General features: G+C 43.3%; 1 protein-coding gene across 2 annotated transcripts in view; it reads right to left on the bottom strand.

Moving 5' to 3' along the window:
- The window catches only part of CDK5RAP2 (CDK5 regulatory subunit associated protein 2), a 157,074-nt gene that overhangs the window by 93,102 nt on the left and 46,579 nt on the right, over window positions 1-17,393 (bottom strand). For both annotated transcript variants that reach the window (XM_014550189.1, XM_014550190.1), the window contains exons 11-12: window positions 16,424-16,516; window positions 15,171-15,389 (exon numbers count right to left, since the gene is read on the bottom strand). In XM_014550189.1, the coding sequence (XP_014405675.1) occupies window positions 15,171-15,389; window positions 16,424-16,516 (312 nt within the window). The remainder of the gene's footprint in view (window positions 1-15,170; window positions 15,390-16,423; window positions 16,517-17,393) is intronic.

Genomic DNA, 17,393 nt, shown 5'->3' with positions numbered 1-17,393 from the left:
GCTCCAGCTCCGTGGCTGCCGGCCACCATCTTGGTTGGGTTAATTTGCATATAGTTGCTGATTGGCTGGTGGACGTGGCTTGGGTGTAGTGAAGGTACGGTCAATTAGCATCTTTGTCTTTTATTAGTGTAGATCTTCCCTCTAAGTCTAAAATTATTTCAAAATGAAAAGTTGTTTAAAAGATATATCAATTGATGCAATGTATATACCTTCTCTGGATCATGACTTGAGCAAACTGTTTAAAACAATTTTTAAATGAGATAATCAGAGAAATCTAAACATTAATTGGCTACTTGGTAAAATTAAAAGATTGTTTATCTTTCTGAAGTAAAAATGATATTTGTTAAAAGAAAACTATCTAATTTTGTTAATCAATGTTCCAATAAAGTCCAGAAAAAAGAACATCCTGAGAAGCTGATGAAATAATGTCTTGGAACTGCTTGAAATACTTCAGTGTTGAAAGAGAAGGAGTTGGGGAAGGGTATAGATCAGCAGTTCTCAACCTGTGGGTCGCGATCCCTTTGGCGGTCGAACGACCCTTTCACAGGGGTTGCCTAAGACCATCCTGCATATCAGATATTTACATTACGATTCATAACAGTAGCAACATTACAGTTATGAAGTAGCAACTAAAATAATTTTATGGTTATGTCACAACATGAGGAACTGTATTTAAAGGGCCAGAAGGTTGAGAACCACTGGGTTAGTTGTTTGACTGCTTAAGTTGAATGACAAGTACACAGAGGTTCAGTCTCTCATTTCATGTGTATGTGAAATTTTCCATCATAAGCATGTTTGTGTGTGTGTGTGTGTGTGTGTGTAAGCACCGATTAAAAACCTAGAGGAAATACCAACTCACATGATTATAAATCATATTTTTAATAATGTTATTTTTTTCTCTATTTTTTAAATATTTTATGCTAAGCATATACTTTATTTATAATGGAGGGGGAAACATTTTTAAAGTAACATTTTTAAAAAGAAACTACCTTCAAAATTAAATGTTAATTTTTCTCTTGGGCAAACAGATGGTGATAAGATTGCCCTAAACCTTTAATCCAAAACAACTAGACCAAAAACCTATCATGAATTGTAAATGTCAGTAAATAGAAATTCAATTCTAGAGGGAGGGAAGAAGGGGTTTTTTTTTTATATTATACAAATAATACTAAAGTGACATTAATAGAACTCTAAAGTTAAAAACTAAGAACAATTCCCACATTAGTGTCATGCCAACAAATTAAACCATTTTCAAACTGTAGATGTTCCTATTGGTCCTTGTCCATCTGCAGCCATAATTTTTATACAATTTTAAATGGTTTGAATTTGTTCCCATTTTACTTGATTTATTTATTCCATTACACCACAACCTACAAAAGAGCACACACACATTAAATAATTACACAGCTGAAGAACAATTGTAAAACAAAAAGTTTAACAGCATCAAGTCAAGAAAAGTTATTTAAAAAGAAAAAAAAACCATAAGAGATGAACCCTAGGCAGTCTTGCTCAGTGGTTAGAGTGTCAGCCCAAAGACTGAAGAGTACTGGGTTCGATTCCAGTCAACGGCACTATCTCGGTTGCAGGCTCAATCCCAGGCCCCAGTCGGGATGCATGCAGAAGGCAACCAATCAATGTATCTCTATCACATCGATGTTTTTCTATGTCTCTCTCCTTCCCTTCCACTCTCTCTAAAAATCAATGGAAAAAATATCCTTTGGTGAGGATTAACAAAAACAAACAAAAAAGTAGAGATAAGAAAGATCTACAGAGCTGGTACACCTGAGCTTACAACTGGGTTTTCCCCATCCTGCTGGTCCATGGGAAAGACAATATGTGGTCGCTAGGGGATGCTCAGTGAAAGATAGACAATTTTCATATTTTTCCATTTCAATGAGTATATCACAATTCATTTTTATCTATTTCCCCATTATCTCCAGATAATACAGCAAAGAATAGCTCTGTGCATAAAACAAATTTTTTTCCTAACTTTTGATTTGCTTTCTCACTAGCACTGACATTTTCTTAAATGTTTGCTAATTTAATTGGTATAAAATGGTTCTTCGCAAGAGTTTGAATTTGCATTTCTTTTGTTGTCACCATATTTCTATATATTTGACTACTGTTTGGATTTCCCCTTATGCAAATTGGCCATAATAAAAGTACTTTCAAGTGCGGTTCTCATGAAAAGTTGAACTCTCAGGAATCACTCATGGTGTGCATACACAAGCATACACACAAACTCCTTGTCCCCCCACATCAGAAAAGCCACCGGACAAAGTCCACCTGTCTTACTAATGCTGTTAGAGAAGAAGCAGATTATGAGGATTCACCTTCCAAACCGTTCGTTACTTTTTGGCCTTCCTGGCTGTGTTTTTCCAGCTGTTACTAATCAGAATGAGAGCATGCACCAGTGCAGAGGAGTTGCTGTGGCTGAGCAGTGGGCAGTGTGTGGAGTGAGGAGGACCTGGAAGCCCCCACACCTGGGTTCTGTTAGTAATAAAAGCTATTGTGTGTCAAATGGCTACTGCAGTTCCAGGCACTATGCTAGGCACTTTCGTGTTCACCCAGGTAATCTTCACAACATACGATGGCTGCAAGGCTTGCCTTGCTGACTTTGTCTCCTGCTGCTCTCCCCTCAACCTATTCTGCTCTGGCAACCCTGGCTTTCTTGCTGTTTCTCTTACATACCCTGTGTACTCCCAGCTCAAGACTTTTAAGCTTGCTGTTCTCTCTGCCTGTGAAGTTCCTCAAGCCTGCTTCCTCATTTCCATCAAGTCTGTGCTCAAATGTCATTTCTCAGTCCAGTCTTTCCTGACCGTCTCTTCTAAAATCACCACTAGCCCCACCACAACCTCACTCTCTGTATTCCTTCCCTTCATTATTTGTCCTGATAGCATCTTCTAATGTAGTATTTATTTTATTTATAAATGTTGTTTATAGTCTCCCCCACCAGAATGTAAGCTCCACAAGGGCAGGGATTTTTGTGTATTTAGTTTACTGCTGAAGCTCAAGCACCTAGAATGGTACCTGGCACATAGTAGGCACTCATGGCAAAATAAAGACAGCCATAAATTCCTTGACCTTTTTATCAAGGGGCTGTGGATTCTATGTCCCCTCCTATAGCTATAATCTAGGCAATGCAATGACTACTGGGTCCAACAGAATATAGCAGAAGTGACAGTGTGCCCATTTCTAAGCCCAAATTTAACAAACTGGCAGCTTCCAACTCTTGTCTCTTGTAACACTCTCTCTGGGAACCCTGTCATCAGCAAAGGAAGTATGTCTACCTTAATGCATCTGACAATCCCAGCTGTGCTAAGCTTTCCAGCCATTCCCCCAAAGGCACCAGACATGTGACTGAAGAGTCACAGACCTTCCAGACCAGTACCATGAGAGACCTGGTGTTCAGCAGAAAACCACCTAGCTGTGCCCTACACAAATCCCTGACCCACAAAAATAATGAGATATAACAAAATGATCATTGTTTTAAGACACCAAGTTTTGGGATCATTTGTTATGCAATAATAGGTAACCAGAACGGCACCTACTAGTAATAATACCTGTTGTTTGGCTGGTTAGTTGGTTGGTTGGATGGATGCATGAGGTAGATGAGGTTGCTCCCATTTAATGAATGAGCAAAAAAGCTCACACAGGTAATTTATCCAAGGTCACAGTCACTAAGGAACAGCACCTGCCTGATCCTAGGTCCCTCCGATTGCAAGACTTTCAGTTCACTTCCACACTATGACAAGGGTTTGGATTTCTTTTGCAATGATCCTAATCCACTGCACAGTCACCTGATGCTCGCCTTTGAAACCTCTCCCTAAAAACTGGTGTGAGAATAGGAACCATAAAATCTATGTTAAGCTACTTAGGTACATCTTTAAATTCACGACAAATTTGCCTTCCATCCTAGAAAGATCATGCTGACTTTTTAATTTTAAAATGTTTATGTAAGACATATGCACCATTCATGTGCACATTCATTATAGGTCCACTTATTAATATGTGTGTCAGCAATAATTTATTCCATTCTCCATTTCATTTGCTTATAAAATTTTAAGTCAGCTACCTATGTGTTTTAAGAACTTCTTACATGTTTTAAGAAAGGCTATTAATCTCGTGTCACATTTTTTCCACATATACCCCAACCTAACAGTTGCCAATATGAAAATAACTTGTTCCAGAATCCCAGAGGACATGTAATTTTGTCATTCCTAAGACCAGGGGTTCTTAACCTAAGATCCATTGAATGGGCCCCTGGGAGCCTATACAAATCTGTGTGTGTGTACATTTTGGGGATTTGAGGGCTGTCAGCATAAATCAGGGTCCCAGGACATCAAAGAGTATAAGCCATTTCTCTTATTATAAACATTAGTAATAGAAACTACTATTTACCGAGCACCAGCTATGAGCCAAGCATGGGCCAAGGCATTTTTACATAAAACATCCCCAGCCTCGATGACTGCCTACATCAGTGGTTCTCAACCTTCCTAATGCCACGACCCTTTAATACAGTTCCTCATGTTGTGGTGACCCCCAATTTCATTGTTACAAATTGAACATAATTAAAGCATAGTGATTAATCACAAAAACAATATGTAATTATATATGTGTTTTCCAATGGTCTTAGGCGACCCCTGTGAAAGGGTCGTTCGACCCCCAAAGGGGTCGCGACCCACAGGTTGAGAACCGCTGGCCTACATGATAAGTATTGTTAGTTCCATGTTTACAGAAAGGAAATTGGCTCACAGAGGCTTTCACAAAGCTTTACAACTAAGCTGCAGTGCTGAAATTCAAACTCAAGTCAGTCTGACCCCAAATCCTGTGCTCTTTCCACCTAACTGCACTGTTAAGACCAAAGAAATAGAAAACCACTCTATGACATGGGCTTCCCTTGGTTAATAATTTCAATACCCCAAGCTCATATTTTAGTTTCTCAAGGCTCAGGACTGAAGGAACACCCAGCCAGGGACGGAGGCCCTCCTGCTAAAGAACAGGACAGGACCAACGACCTTGGACCACATGTGAAGAGCAGTCAGAGAAGGTTTGAAGAAAAAGGACCACTGCAGGGAAGGGGGAAATGTGTGCTCAGGTGGCCTTGAGCAGGAGCAGCTACCATGGCAACACAAAGACAGCCAACAGGCTCATGTGCTTGGCACCAGTGGAGTCATAATAAATGTTTAGGGGAGGCATGGAGACAGCATGTCTCGCCTGAGCAAAACAATCAGAACTGAAAATTGATAATCTTGGGTGGTTTCCCCAAACCTCCTTCAATATTCCAGGGCTGTGAAGACAGGCAGACCTAGCCTTGCATCCGGGCTTTACTGCTCAAAAGCTATGTGGCTAAAACGGGTAATTTAAATCTTTATGATTGTTTCCTTTCCAGTAAATAGGAATAATAATACAAACTCCTGGGGTCCCTGGAGAGGTAAATGAGAAAATGCAAGATGGGTGGCCAGCACAGAAGCAGGTGCACAGGAAATGATACTGCGCCACCTCCCCTTCTCCCCACACACATCCTTCAGGCTGACCTCTATTCCCAGGTTTTCTTGTGTGGCCACAGCATCACCTTCCACCCAACCCCAAGGTTCAACTCTTCCCCCTCCCTCTCACACACACCTTGTCATCCAACAGGACATCCAGGCCTGAGGGGACAGCACATCCTCCATACAGAGCACATGAGAAACGAGCAGTGAGGATTTGGTGCTTTTACGTGGAACCAAGTGCCAAATCCTGCCCTGCCAACCGCACCTCACTCCCGCAGAACAAAGGAGCTAAACATAAGAAACGATCGCAGACTAAAAATCTCATACCCAGAGCAGGGCTTTCCGATAACACTGAGAGTTGTTTCTGTTTGTGTTTTGTGAATGGGGAGGGTATATACAGCTTACAGGAGCCAGTCACCTACCCAGCAAAGGCCAGGCCAAGCAAGGTCTGCAGTTAGAACGTGGAAGAACCTAGAATTTGTAATCCACCCATTAGCAAGACTCTGAATAACCGGAGGAGTCAGTCCTCCTCCCTTGAGGGGTATTAGAAAGGAATAAGGAAGAAGGACGGAGGCTGAGGTACTGGGGGAAAGTGTCCCTCCCTGCACACTCAGCCCCTCTCCCGCAGCCCACTGCCACTGCCTTCTTCAGAACTTAGCTCTCACCTGGTCAACCACAGCAGCTTCCTAACTGGTCTCCCTGTCTCTGGGTTCACCCACCAAATCACACACACACCCTTGATCATTACATCTCTGCCTGGAACCTTTCAGTGACTCCAAGTTGACTGCAGAGTGAAGCTATCTTAACAAGCAGTCATTCCAGGCTCCCGACAGTACATTCTAGCTAGCCTTTTAGCCTTCTCTCACCCAACCACTTCATTAACACTCTCCAGGCCCTGTACCCACCCAGTCTCCTCCAACTAGAAAAATAAAATAAACTCCCTCAATTCTGCCTGGAGATGGCATGCTTATCTTATAAGACCCAACCAAGTGCCACCTCTTCCACAAAACCCTCCCTGACTATTCTACCCTCAGTAATCATCCTTCTAAAACACCATCATCTGAAACACCATCACCTCATTCAACTCACAACAACCCTACAAAGCAGATGCTCTAATTATATCCATTTATCATCCAGGAAATGGAAGTTTGAAATGTTCAAGCAACTTAATCGAAGTAAAAGGTGTGGAATCGGGATTTTAAACCACGTCTCTTTGTGTTATTTTCACTAAACTAGCGATTTGGAGCCCAAGAAACCCTAGGATTAGCAATGCCCAAGCCTGGCCGGCCATCCATATCATCTGACTACATGTTCATCCAGAAACTGACGCTGTCAACTTGGGGAAAAACAGAGAAGTTTATATTTGAGGCATCAACTGAGTGGCTTCAATTTCTACCCAACTGGACAATTTCCTTTCAGGTTCACAGGTACACTCTCGACCAACACTGAGCCGAGTGATGCTTTTGCATGTCAGGCTCCCTTGGAGCAGACTGATTTTTAAAAAGTGGATTATTTGAAAAATAAAATATCCCTATAATCTTAGAATCCCATTAGAAATGAAAGCCAGGCCCTCTCACTTCCTTCTTCAGTCAGCTCGTTTGTTTTATCTCTGGCCAGATGGAGAATGAGAAGGTTCTCATCCATCAAATTTTTACTTTATCAGGTTCGCTGTGAAAAAGCTTGTCAAAGTGCTCAGTAGTTACCTTTAAATATACAAAGGAAACCTCTCCAAAATCTTAATGAGGTGCAGGAACTCAGTGATGTACGAATTCCCAGAATCAGTATGAGACGTGGTGTCCAAGCCCTCTTCTGTGGAGCCTCGTGGCTCCTGGGGCTGTGGCAGAAGCAGGACATGGTGGGGAAGGGGGAGCTCCAGGCCTCCTCCCTCGCTTCACCCTGAGCAGCTCTACTTTTATATGTTTGTTCTTCAGAAGAGTTCATTTGAACAAAGCAACCGCATGCTTAAAAATTAAATAAATAAACAGAAGCCACTGGAAAGAGACAGCCCTTGTCACAGAGAACTAGCGTGTGTTTCTGGCTGTGAGGACTGCAGGAGTTCCGAGCAAGGAGCTCAATGTAGCTTTCACCAGAAAGATGGAAATAACAGACAAAGGAAATGAAGCTGTGCAGGGGTCAAGGCCCAGCTGAGTCACTTAACAGCTGCCAGGCACCACGCCTCTCTAAACCCCACCCGGATGATGCCATGGAGCATACCTGCCCTCTCCTCCAGCTCCCACTACCGTTCTCCCTTGTGCCACGCTCATTCAGGCCCCCAAGCCTTTGCACGGGCCTTCCCTCTTCTGGGAATGCATCTGCACCTCCCGTTCAGTCTCAACTCAAATCCACCTCCTCAGTGGAGCCCTCCCTCCTTCCCCTCCCCTCTTAGCACAGTTCCATTCTCTGTGCTCCCAAAGCATGTGGTCCAGCCTCTATCAGCACTTATCATTGGCTCTTTGCCTGCACTTCTATTCTATTTCTCTACTAGATTCTCTCAGAGACTGTGTCTGATTTGATTCTGTCCTGTACTCCCAGTGCCCAGGACAGAGCCTGGCACAGAAATCCTAAAATAAGACCCAGAGATCAGGAAATTCCTTTCTGTTTGTGCACCAGAAAGACTAGAGCAATTCCATATTAACACTGATGGGAACAGCCTTGAAACCAGCTCCCCCAGCAGCCCCACACGCAAGACACTGATACACTCTGAGTCTGTCACTCCAAAGGGTTCTGACTCCCTTCCTGGAGGGAACCATCAGAGGGACAGGAACAGACAAGCACTTTCTTCAGAGAAGAGGTGAGTGGTGACCAAGAAGGAAGTTACAGCTATGTTGACTTGATTGGTAAAGGTAGACCACATTTATTAGTCAACAGTGTCCATTAGATTCTAGCAGCCAATGGTTTGTCATTCAAAGTCCTGAGCCAGCATGTGCCACACAACTGAAAACAGGAAAAGAGGAAAGAAGAGAAGGAATGTAATACACTGAGCATCTACCTCTATGTGCCAGGAACCACAGTAGGTGCTTTCTCAGGCATTATATTTTATTATTTATTTCATCCTAAAGTAGATACAATCAATCCCATTTTAGGGGAGAAAACAATAGTTTAGAAAGGTTAAGTAACTGACTTAGAGGCTTAAACACCTGCTGAAGCTCTGATTCCAACTGGAGCCCAGCCCTGTTTTCCACTATTCCAAAGACACCTACTACAATGGCTAAGTTTCTAACTCCCAAGGAGGCAGCAGCAGCATCATCATGAAAACAGCTACTGTTCACTGATCATTTATGATGTGCAGGTATGATGCTAAGTGATATCTCCTGTAATCCCTACAACTACTCTGTTTTCTGACAAGAAATGGACCCCACAGTTTGGAGAGGCACAGTTCCTGCCTCAGTTCAACAGCTCACAAGTGATGGAACCAGGATTCAAACCCAGTTTGACTCCGAAGTCTCTGCATTCAGCCTCTCCTACAAGAAACTGGGATTTGCAAAGACAGAGCTTCTTCCATAGGACACTGAAACTGCATATGATTCTACCAGGACACCAACTCAAAATCTTTACACCTGATTAAAACAAATAAAGGCAAGGGGAGCTTTGGCTCTGGGGAAAAATCACACTGCCTCGGATCTGTGGTCTTAGCCCTAACCAGCCAGCCTACAGACACTGTCTCCAAGGGCCATGTTTTGATTACGGTTCACCAAGAGATACTCTGGATGCTGTCACAATCTCATTTGGAGCTACCCATCAACAAACGCACGTGAGGACCAGAGGGGTTCAGGCTGAACTACCCTGAAATTAAAACCCGCTCCTGTCATAGCACACTGGGTTAGCCAGCTGGGTGGCAGGTAGAACTTTAATTAGATTTTTGGGCTTTAGCCAGCAAATGCATTCCCAGAGAGCTAAGTGCCCAGGTACTGAAGCACACACTTGTCAGAGTAGCGGGTGACAGATGAGAGCATTATGTGACAATCTGGGGAATATGGCTAAACCAATGTCTAATATACGTTGCTTCTATAGGAAAAGAAAAAGACTAGGACTTGCTCTTCTCTCCCACACACCCTGAATAGCACGCAGAACGCCTGAACCAGAGATAGCAAATCTAAAATAAAGATGTACCGCTCTATCACCTTCACCAAATGCACACACATACACGCACACACGCGCACACACACGCGCACACACACGTGCATGCACACACTAAAAGGAAAGCCTTATGTCTCTGGAACCAAGCAATGTAGCAGAATCAGAGATGTGAGGGCAAGGATGTGGGAATCCAAGCAGCCCGCCTGTCAGACCCCAGAAACTAGGGAACTTTAAACATCACAGTAAGGACACTGACTTGGACATCCTGGGTTTTTTTGTTTGTTTGTTTGCTTTTGCGAAGGCCTGCTGAATTTCCTCAAAGGGATATAAGTCCCTCTGGTGACAAGGAGGAATAATACAATAAAAGGGATATATCTGTAAGGACCTCAATTCTTAACCTCCCTTGTTGTAAAAACACTTCCAAAGTAAAAACCAAACTTGTATTCCCCACAGCCGACCCACAGTGCCTGCACCATTGCAAGTACTCAGGAAGTGTCCCCTGAATAAACAAATGAACAAACTGCACATTACAACACATGCTGAGTCAACTGGCACTGGGTCACTGCAATTGCAGGCAATTAAAACAAACGAGAAATGACTCTCAGGGCCAAACTTGTCAGCGTTCGTGCACAATAAGACACAGTGAATTCATATGCCTCTATTCAGACAGGCATTGTCTCCCCCTGAAATGCTTAAAAGCAGGCAGTGAGACGGCAATCAATGTTTTGGGCATGAGCAAAGGATGGTTTGAGCACATCCAAAAGAGAGCTGATGGCTTACCATTGGAAAGAATTCAGGGAATGCTATAAAATCTAGGACTGCAGGGTAGGGGGCCACTGCAAAGCTTGGAGTCAGGGCCGCAGTATTTCCCACGGACTTTGTAGTTGTCCACGACATGAGAATAATGGGAAATAGCCACACACAGTCCCAGGGACTGAAAACCTTAACTTAATGCTTACAAGCTTACCAACTTGGATGACATTGACCTGGCCCTGTGCAAAATTGCTTTTATTGAATGGGGCATTGTCAAAGATTCTGTGTACTGCTCAGAGAACTCTTTATAAAACTCACCAGAGGCAATACTTCCCTCAGGCCTGAGTGCTGGCAAAGCTGTCCTCTTATCTTAACATGTTCATCTTACAGACACTGGAGACCTTGTAACTGAATTTCCCTTTTTACTTGCACTGCCAGGAGCTACCAGCTGAAGTTAAGTCCCCCTCTTCAGTACTGTGGCGGGTATCACAACCTGCATTTCTACTTACTGATTCCATTTCACCAGTTACCTTATTTTTCCTTCACCCCTAATGCCTTTATTTTCATTTTTAATTTCATGACTATCCATAAACCCCTGAAAATGTTTTTCAAAGAAGTTACAATTTTTGAAGCTTCAAATAACCAGAACACTTTAAGCTGGATATTCATTCTTGTTTCTCCCAAAACAACATACACTCTCACACCTCTATACCTTCAACTTCCGTGCAAAACCCCCTGCTCTACCTTGCCTATCTAACAGCCTTAAACTTGAACTTCAGAACCAGTTCAGAAGTTACTTTCCCCAGAGCCTGCTCTGATCCTGCAAGCACTTCCGTCCTCCGTGCTCCCGTGGTACTTTGTTTGTATCTCAGTATGGAACTGTCCCCATGCCAAGTTGAGGGCCTGCTAACTATGTGAATGTTCCTTTCCTTTGCCAGGGCAGAAACACTACATAGTCTGGTTCTCTGTTTGTTTGTTTCAATCCAAAGCACCAGCAGTAGCAGCTGGTGAGTGGAGGGCTCCAGTGAACAGAGCAAGCTGATGGGACATGCGAGGCCGGTGGTTGTGCTCTGCCTCTGCATGCACCTAGCACCCTAAGGCAAAAACACCACCCAAGATGTCTCCCCAGACTCTGCAAGCCAGTGACCCCAAGATCAGGCCTAAAACATTCATATGAGATGGACACAACCAAATTCTTAGAATATAACCAGAAGTTAAATAGAGATACCTGTGATGCAATACATACACAAAAGGAAAGAAACCAGAGCCATATGACCTTGTCAGAAACATATGTATGACGTAGAAAAGTAGTCAGGAGATGCTCAGAAGCTGAGTCACAGACACGCTCACCTGAGGAAAGCACTGAGAGTGCACAGCTGTGGTTCTGGTCTGCCCAGTGCCATGAAACAAAACAGTGCTTTCACTCATGCCCCTCCAAACAAACACATGGTTCCAGGGGAAGCTGACAATGATGGCATATGCGCACTTCTGACAAAGAAGAATGGGCATGGGACCCAAGCTGGCCTCTCAGTATCTCACTCCTCTGGCCACCCTGACGGAGACAGCGGGGGTAGTGGAGTGTGAGCCCCCCTTCCTCTATGTAATGAACTGGGAAAATGAGATCCTGGCAGGGCTGGCAGGGCTGGCAGGAATGGGTCCAACACTTGGAACTGGAGGAAGTGGATGCAAGAAAAAGAAGCCACTCCCTCTCACCCTGGCCGGTTGCTCAGTGGTTAGGGCGCAGGCCCCAGCACTGAAAGGTCGCAGGTTTGATTCCTGGTCAAGAGCACCTGTCTAGGTTGCAGATTCGATCCACAGCCCTGGTCGAGGTGGGTGCGGGAGGCAACTAATCCCTGTGTCTCTCTCACGTCAATGTTTCTCTCACTTGATGGTTCTCTCTCTCTCTCTCTCTCTCTCTCTCTCTCTCTCTTCCCCTCTCCCTCCTTCCCACCCCCTCTAAAAATCATTGGAAAAAATATCCTCAGGTGACAATTAACAAAATAAAGAAGTCAGCTCTCAGAGAGACAGAGACCGGGTCCTGGCAGTGTCCCAGTCATCCATCCTTCCAGCAATTTAGTTACAAGGCAATAAATGTCCCCTTTTGCCTAAGAATGCAGCTTTTCATCAACAGCAGCCCAACATTATTTTAGAAACACCAGAGTTTACATACGTGAATTTTGGGACCAACAATGTCTGACAATAGAGAGATAGTTAAATACCCTTTTGATATAGTTATCTAGCTATTTATTGCCAAGAGTAAGTTATAGTGTAAAAAAATTACATATTTCACATATGAATACATATATATACACACATATATATGTTTCCCCATCCAAATTTTATTGAATATTTTTATGATGGCAGTGAAGGAGAAAGAAAACAAACTACTTTAAACTGAAAAAAAACAAAACCTGTTATGCCACAGGTTTTGTTGACCTAAAAATTTTGTGAGGGATATAAAAATTGACTATGAAAACTGCATCTCTGGTCAGTCTCCTCCTTACCTCATCCACAAAGGCACACTACTCAGATCTCACTCTTTTCAATCAACTCAAGTATCCTCTCCTCCTGGAAGGCCTTCCTGACTACTCCATCCTGCAAGGATCTTTTGCACTGACTATATAAACTACATTAATTAGCTCTGGATTTCAAACTACTTTGTATTTTGTCATGTATAACATTTTCAACTCACTTAGAAAAATAAAACTTTCAGAGGCCATGCCTTGTATTTCCATCAGCATCTACACCAGGTATATTTGGTGTTCAATAACACTGAATAAATACAGGTAACAGGTCTTTTAATAACACGCAACAAACTGGTACTCTCCAATATTGCTGGTGGCAACATAAACTGGACCAGCCTTTTGGACAAATAATTTGTCAGCATGATTAACTAGTGTAAAATATTTGTACCAATTATCTCATTCCTCAGAATATATCTAGGGATTTCAAGAGAAAATGCCTTAGTGATCAAAGATGTTCACTGTAGCATTACTTAAACAGCTAAAATGTCCAACAGAGGAGGAAATTATTATGTAATCATGTGAAATCTATTCAGTGAGGGGTATGCACCATTCAACCTAATTACTCTGGAATCTATACAACATGGGAGATGTCATAACAGAGAAAGTGACCTGAGGAGATGTCCATGATAAGAGAAGTGACATGGGGACATGCCCCAGGTGACCAAAGAACACTGACAGTATTTAGCCTCTGATTAGATTGGGGGTCCAGCTGTACCAGCACGGAAGGGTGATCTTGAAAAACAAGAGTTACTTCATTGGAATGGTAGGTGACGATTTCTTAATTATCTAAATTTCCATTATTGCTCTCTAATGTTCATTAAAGTTTTTGTTAAACTATACAAACATTGCATTTCAATTCTTTCGTCAGCATTACCATCAAGATTTCAAATTATGGATCTTGGTGTCCCTGCCAACAGCAGTCCCCAGAGAACTAACCTCTGATACCTATAGTCTCTCTTCTGAGCTCTCTACTCTGATTCTTCCTGCCCCAGCTTCCCGTGCAGGTAATCCCATTAACCTGAGTGCCTGTGACCTGAGTTACTCCAATCCGACCCTCTCCTACCTGACGGCACCAAGGCTTGTGTATCCGGATGTGACTCTCAGGATGCTGAATACTTAAGTTTAAATACAATAAAAATTCTAAAAGATAAATTATTTTCTTCTTTCCAAGTTCAGAGATTTCTTTTTTTATGCTAACACCCAATGCTGAATAGAGTAGCCTTTAAAAAAATCACTCAAATTGAGCACATCCAGGTGATGAAATATTATGCTTATACCCCCACACACACAAAAACGTTTTTGAAAAACATTCATAACATGGCAAGACACCAAAGAGAGAACACAGAACTTAAAAAACTGACACAAAACTGCATTTTCAGCTTGATACCAATACTTGTGGAGTGGGGGGAGAAAGAGTATAGAGGGAATGAAACATCAACTAGTTAAGACATCAACTGGTCATTTCTAGGTGATCAGGTGAGTGAAGTATTTTCTTCTTTAAATTTTTCAAATTTCCTAAGTTTTCTACAGTGAATCTCCCTAAAACCATGAACGTGGGACAGCCCCAGCCCGCTGCTCTGCCCGCTATTTCAGAAGGGAATGGGGTGCTCACATGGATGGTGCAGTCTCTCTTGCTCTTCTCTCGAAGGGCTGCTTCCAGATCCTTTTCTAGCCTCTCCTTCTCCTGCTGCAAGTCGCTCAGCTCCTGGGTGACTTTCTTAATGTTCCTACGCAGTCTGCGGTTCTCTGTACTCTTGGTGAGGTTTTCTGAGTGCAGCTCAGCCAAAAGGGCTGCCTTTTCCAACAGAGCAGCTTCATAATCTTCAGACCCCTAGAAGAGGGGAGTGGGAGGGAGACAGCTAATTTTCATAGCGCATTAAACAAACCAAGAAATCTGTGCTCCTTTTCACCTTGCAGGGAGGGGATTAATATAAACATCATTCAGGACCTAGAGCACAAATAATATGAAGATTTTGAAATAACTTAGGGTAATGTTTATATTATGGTGTTGATGTTAAAGGAAAGGGGGAAGCTACAACTGTGTAAAAAAACCTCTTTTTAAGACTAGAAGGAAAAGTATAGAAAGTTAACAGTAACTTTCATGGGGTGGAAACACAGTTGACTTTTTTCCTTCACTACTCTGTATTTTCAAATGTTCTAAGGTTAGTGAGTATGTAACTTTTATAATGATTTTTTTTCCTTTGAAATATAAGAACATTTTTTGGGGGTAAAGTTTTATTTTTTTTAATTTATCTTTATTGTTGAAAGTATTACACATGTCCCCTTTTTCCCCCATTAACTCCCTCCACAATGGGGTGCTCACATGGATGGTGCAGTCTCTCTTGCTCTTCTCTCGAAGGGCTGCTTCCAGATCCTTTTCTAGCCTCTCCTTCTCCTGCTGCAAGTCGCTCAGCTCCTGGGTGACTTTCTTAATGTTCCTACGCAGTCTGCGGTTCTCTGTACTCTTGGTGAGGTTTTCTGAGTGCAGCTCAGCCAAAAGGGCTGCCTTTTCCAACAGAGCAGCTTCATAATCTTCAGACCCCTAGAAGAGGGGAGTGGGAGGGAGACAGCTAATTTTCATAGCGCATTAAACAAACCAAGAAATCTGTGCTCCTTTTCACCTTGCAGGGAGGGGATTAATATAAACATCATTCAGGACCTAGAGCACAAATAATATGAAGATTTTGAAATAACTTAGGGTAATGTTTATATTATGGTGTTGATGTTAAAGGAAAGGGGGAAGCTACAACTGTGTAAAAAAACCTCTTTTTAAGACTAGAAGGAAAAGTATAGAAAGTTAACAGTAACTTTCATGGGGTGGAAACACAGTTGACTTTTTTCCTTCACTACTCTGTATTTTCAAATGTTCTAAGGTTAGTGAGTATGTAACTTTTATAATGATTTTTTTTCCTTTGAAATATAAGAACATTTTTTGGGGGTAAAGTTTTATTTTTTTTAATTTATCTTTATTGTTGAAAGTATTACACATGTCCCCTTTTTCCCCCATTAACCTCCCTCCACACCACACCCACTCCCCCGCCCCCACAAGGCCTTCATCACACTATTGTCAGTATCCCTGGGTTATGCAGATATGCATATAAATTCTTTGGTTAAGCTCTCCCCCCACACACACCCCACCTCTGCCTTCCTTCTGAGGTTCATCAGTTTGTTCCATGCTTCTATGTCACTGGATCTTTTTTGTTCATCGGTTTATTTTGTTCATTAGATAATAATTTTTTTAAAAACTATTTTATATATTTATTTATTTATTTTTAATTCTCACTGAGGACAGGACTAGAGAGGGGAAGGGGAGGAGAGGGAGAGAGAGAAACATTGATATGAGAGAAAAATATTGATCGGCTGACTTCCATATGTGTCCCAACTGGGCGTTGATCAACCCCTTTCAGAGCACAGGACAATGCTCAACCAAGTGAGCCACTCTGGCCAGGCCAGTTTAAGAATGATGGTTCTATTACTAGAGACCACTGAGTTTTCCTCTATTCCTTTCAGCTATGAAGTCCTGACCTCAGCAGGAGAAAGGATCAAAAAGAGAACTTCTTCACTCTGAACACTTACCTGGACTTTCTGAGTCTCTGGTTTCTGGCGGGCCTCTTTGACTTTAGCAAAGGCAGCATTGAGCTCTTCGATTTCAGAGTTAAGTTCTTCAACCTGGGTAAAAATAAGGACTAGCAGCCAAGTGTGCAACTGGGCTCCTCCTATCTCCCCATGGCCCAACTGCTTTAACTGCTGGATTGTGCTTATAATCAAGGGCTTTGTAGTCAGAAAAAGCCTGAAGTCAGAAAAGTGGGATTTCTAGTTTGGCTGTTTACTAGCTGGATGACTCAAGGCACAAAAGTTAATCTCTTTGAGACTCAATTCCCTTACCTATAAAATGAAGATATCACCACTCACCCAACCTAGCATTGTTGACGAGGTAATGTGCAGTGGTGCTAAAACCATGTTTGGCTCATACTGTCACTATAATTATTATTGTCATACTAGAGGCCCGGTGCACAAAAATTTGTGCACTCGGGGGGGAAGGGGGGGTCCCTCAGCCCGGCCTGTGCCCTCTCGCAGTCTGGGACCCCTCGGGAGATAACGACCTGCTGGCTTAGGCCTGCTCCCGGGTGGCAGAGGGCAGGAACAATCCCTAGGTGCAGCCCCTGGTCAGGCTCAGAGCAGGGCCGATTGGGGAGTTGGGGCGCCACCCCGTCATGCACAGAGCAGGGCGGATCGGGAGGTTGCAATGCCACCCTCAGTCACGCTCAGGGTAGGGCCGATTGGGGGGTTGGGCCACCGCCCCCTGTCACACTCAAGGCAGGGTCGATGGGGAGGTTGCGGCGCCACCCCCTGTCACGCACAGAGCAGGGCCCATCAGGGGGGTTGGGGCTCCGTACCCTGTCACGCACAGAGCAGGGCCAATCAGGGGGTTGGGCGCTGCCCCCTGTCATGCACAGAGCAGGGCGGATAGGGAGGTTGTGGCCCCGCCCCCTGTCACACACAGAGCTGCAGGGCGATCAGGGGGTTTGGGCACTGCCCCCTGTCA

The sequence above is a fragment of the Myotis brandtii genome, unplaced genomic scaffold, assembly GCF_000412655.1.
Source record: "Myotis brandtii unplaced genomic scaffold, ASM41265v1 scaffold589, whole genome shotgun sequence".
NCBI lineage: Eukaryota > Metazoa > Chordata > Mammalia > Chiroptera > Vespertilionidae > Myotis > Myotis brandtii.
Note: the sequence above shows the minus strand (reverse complement) of the source record. Positions and strands in the feature narration are given on the sequence as shown.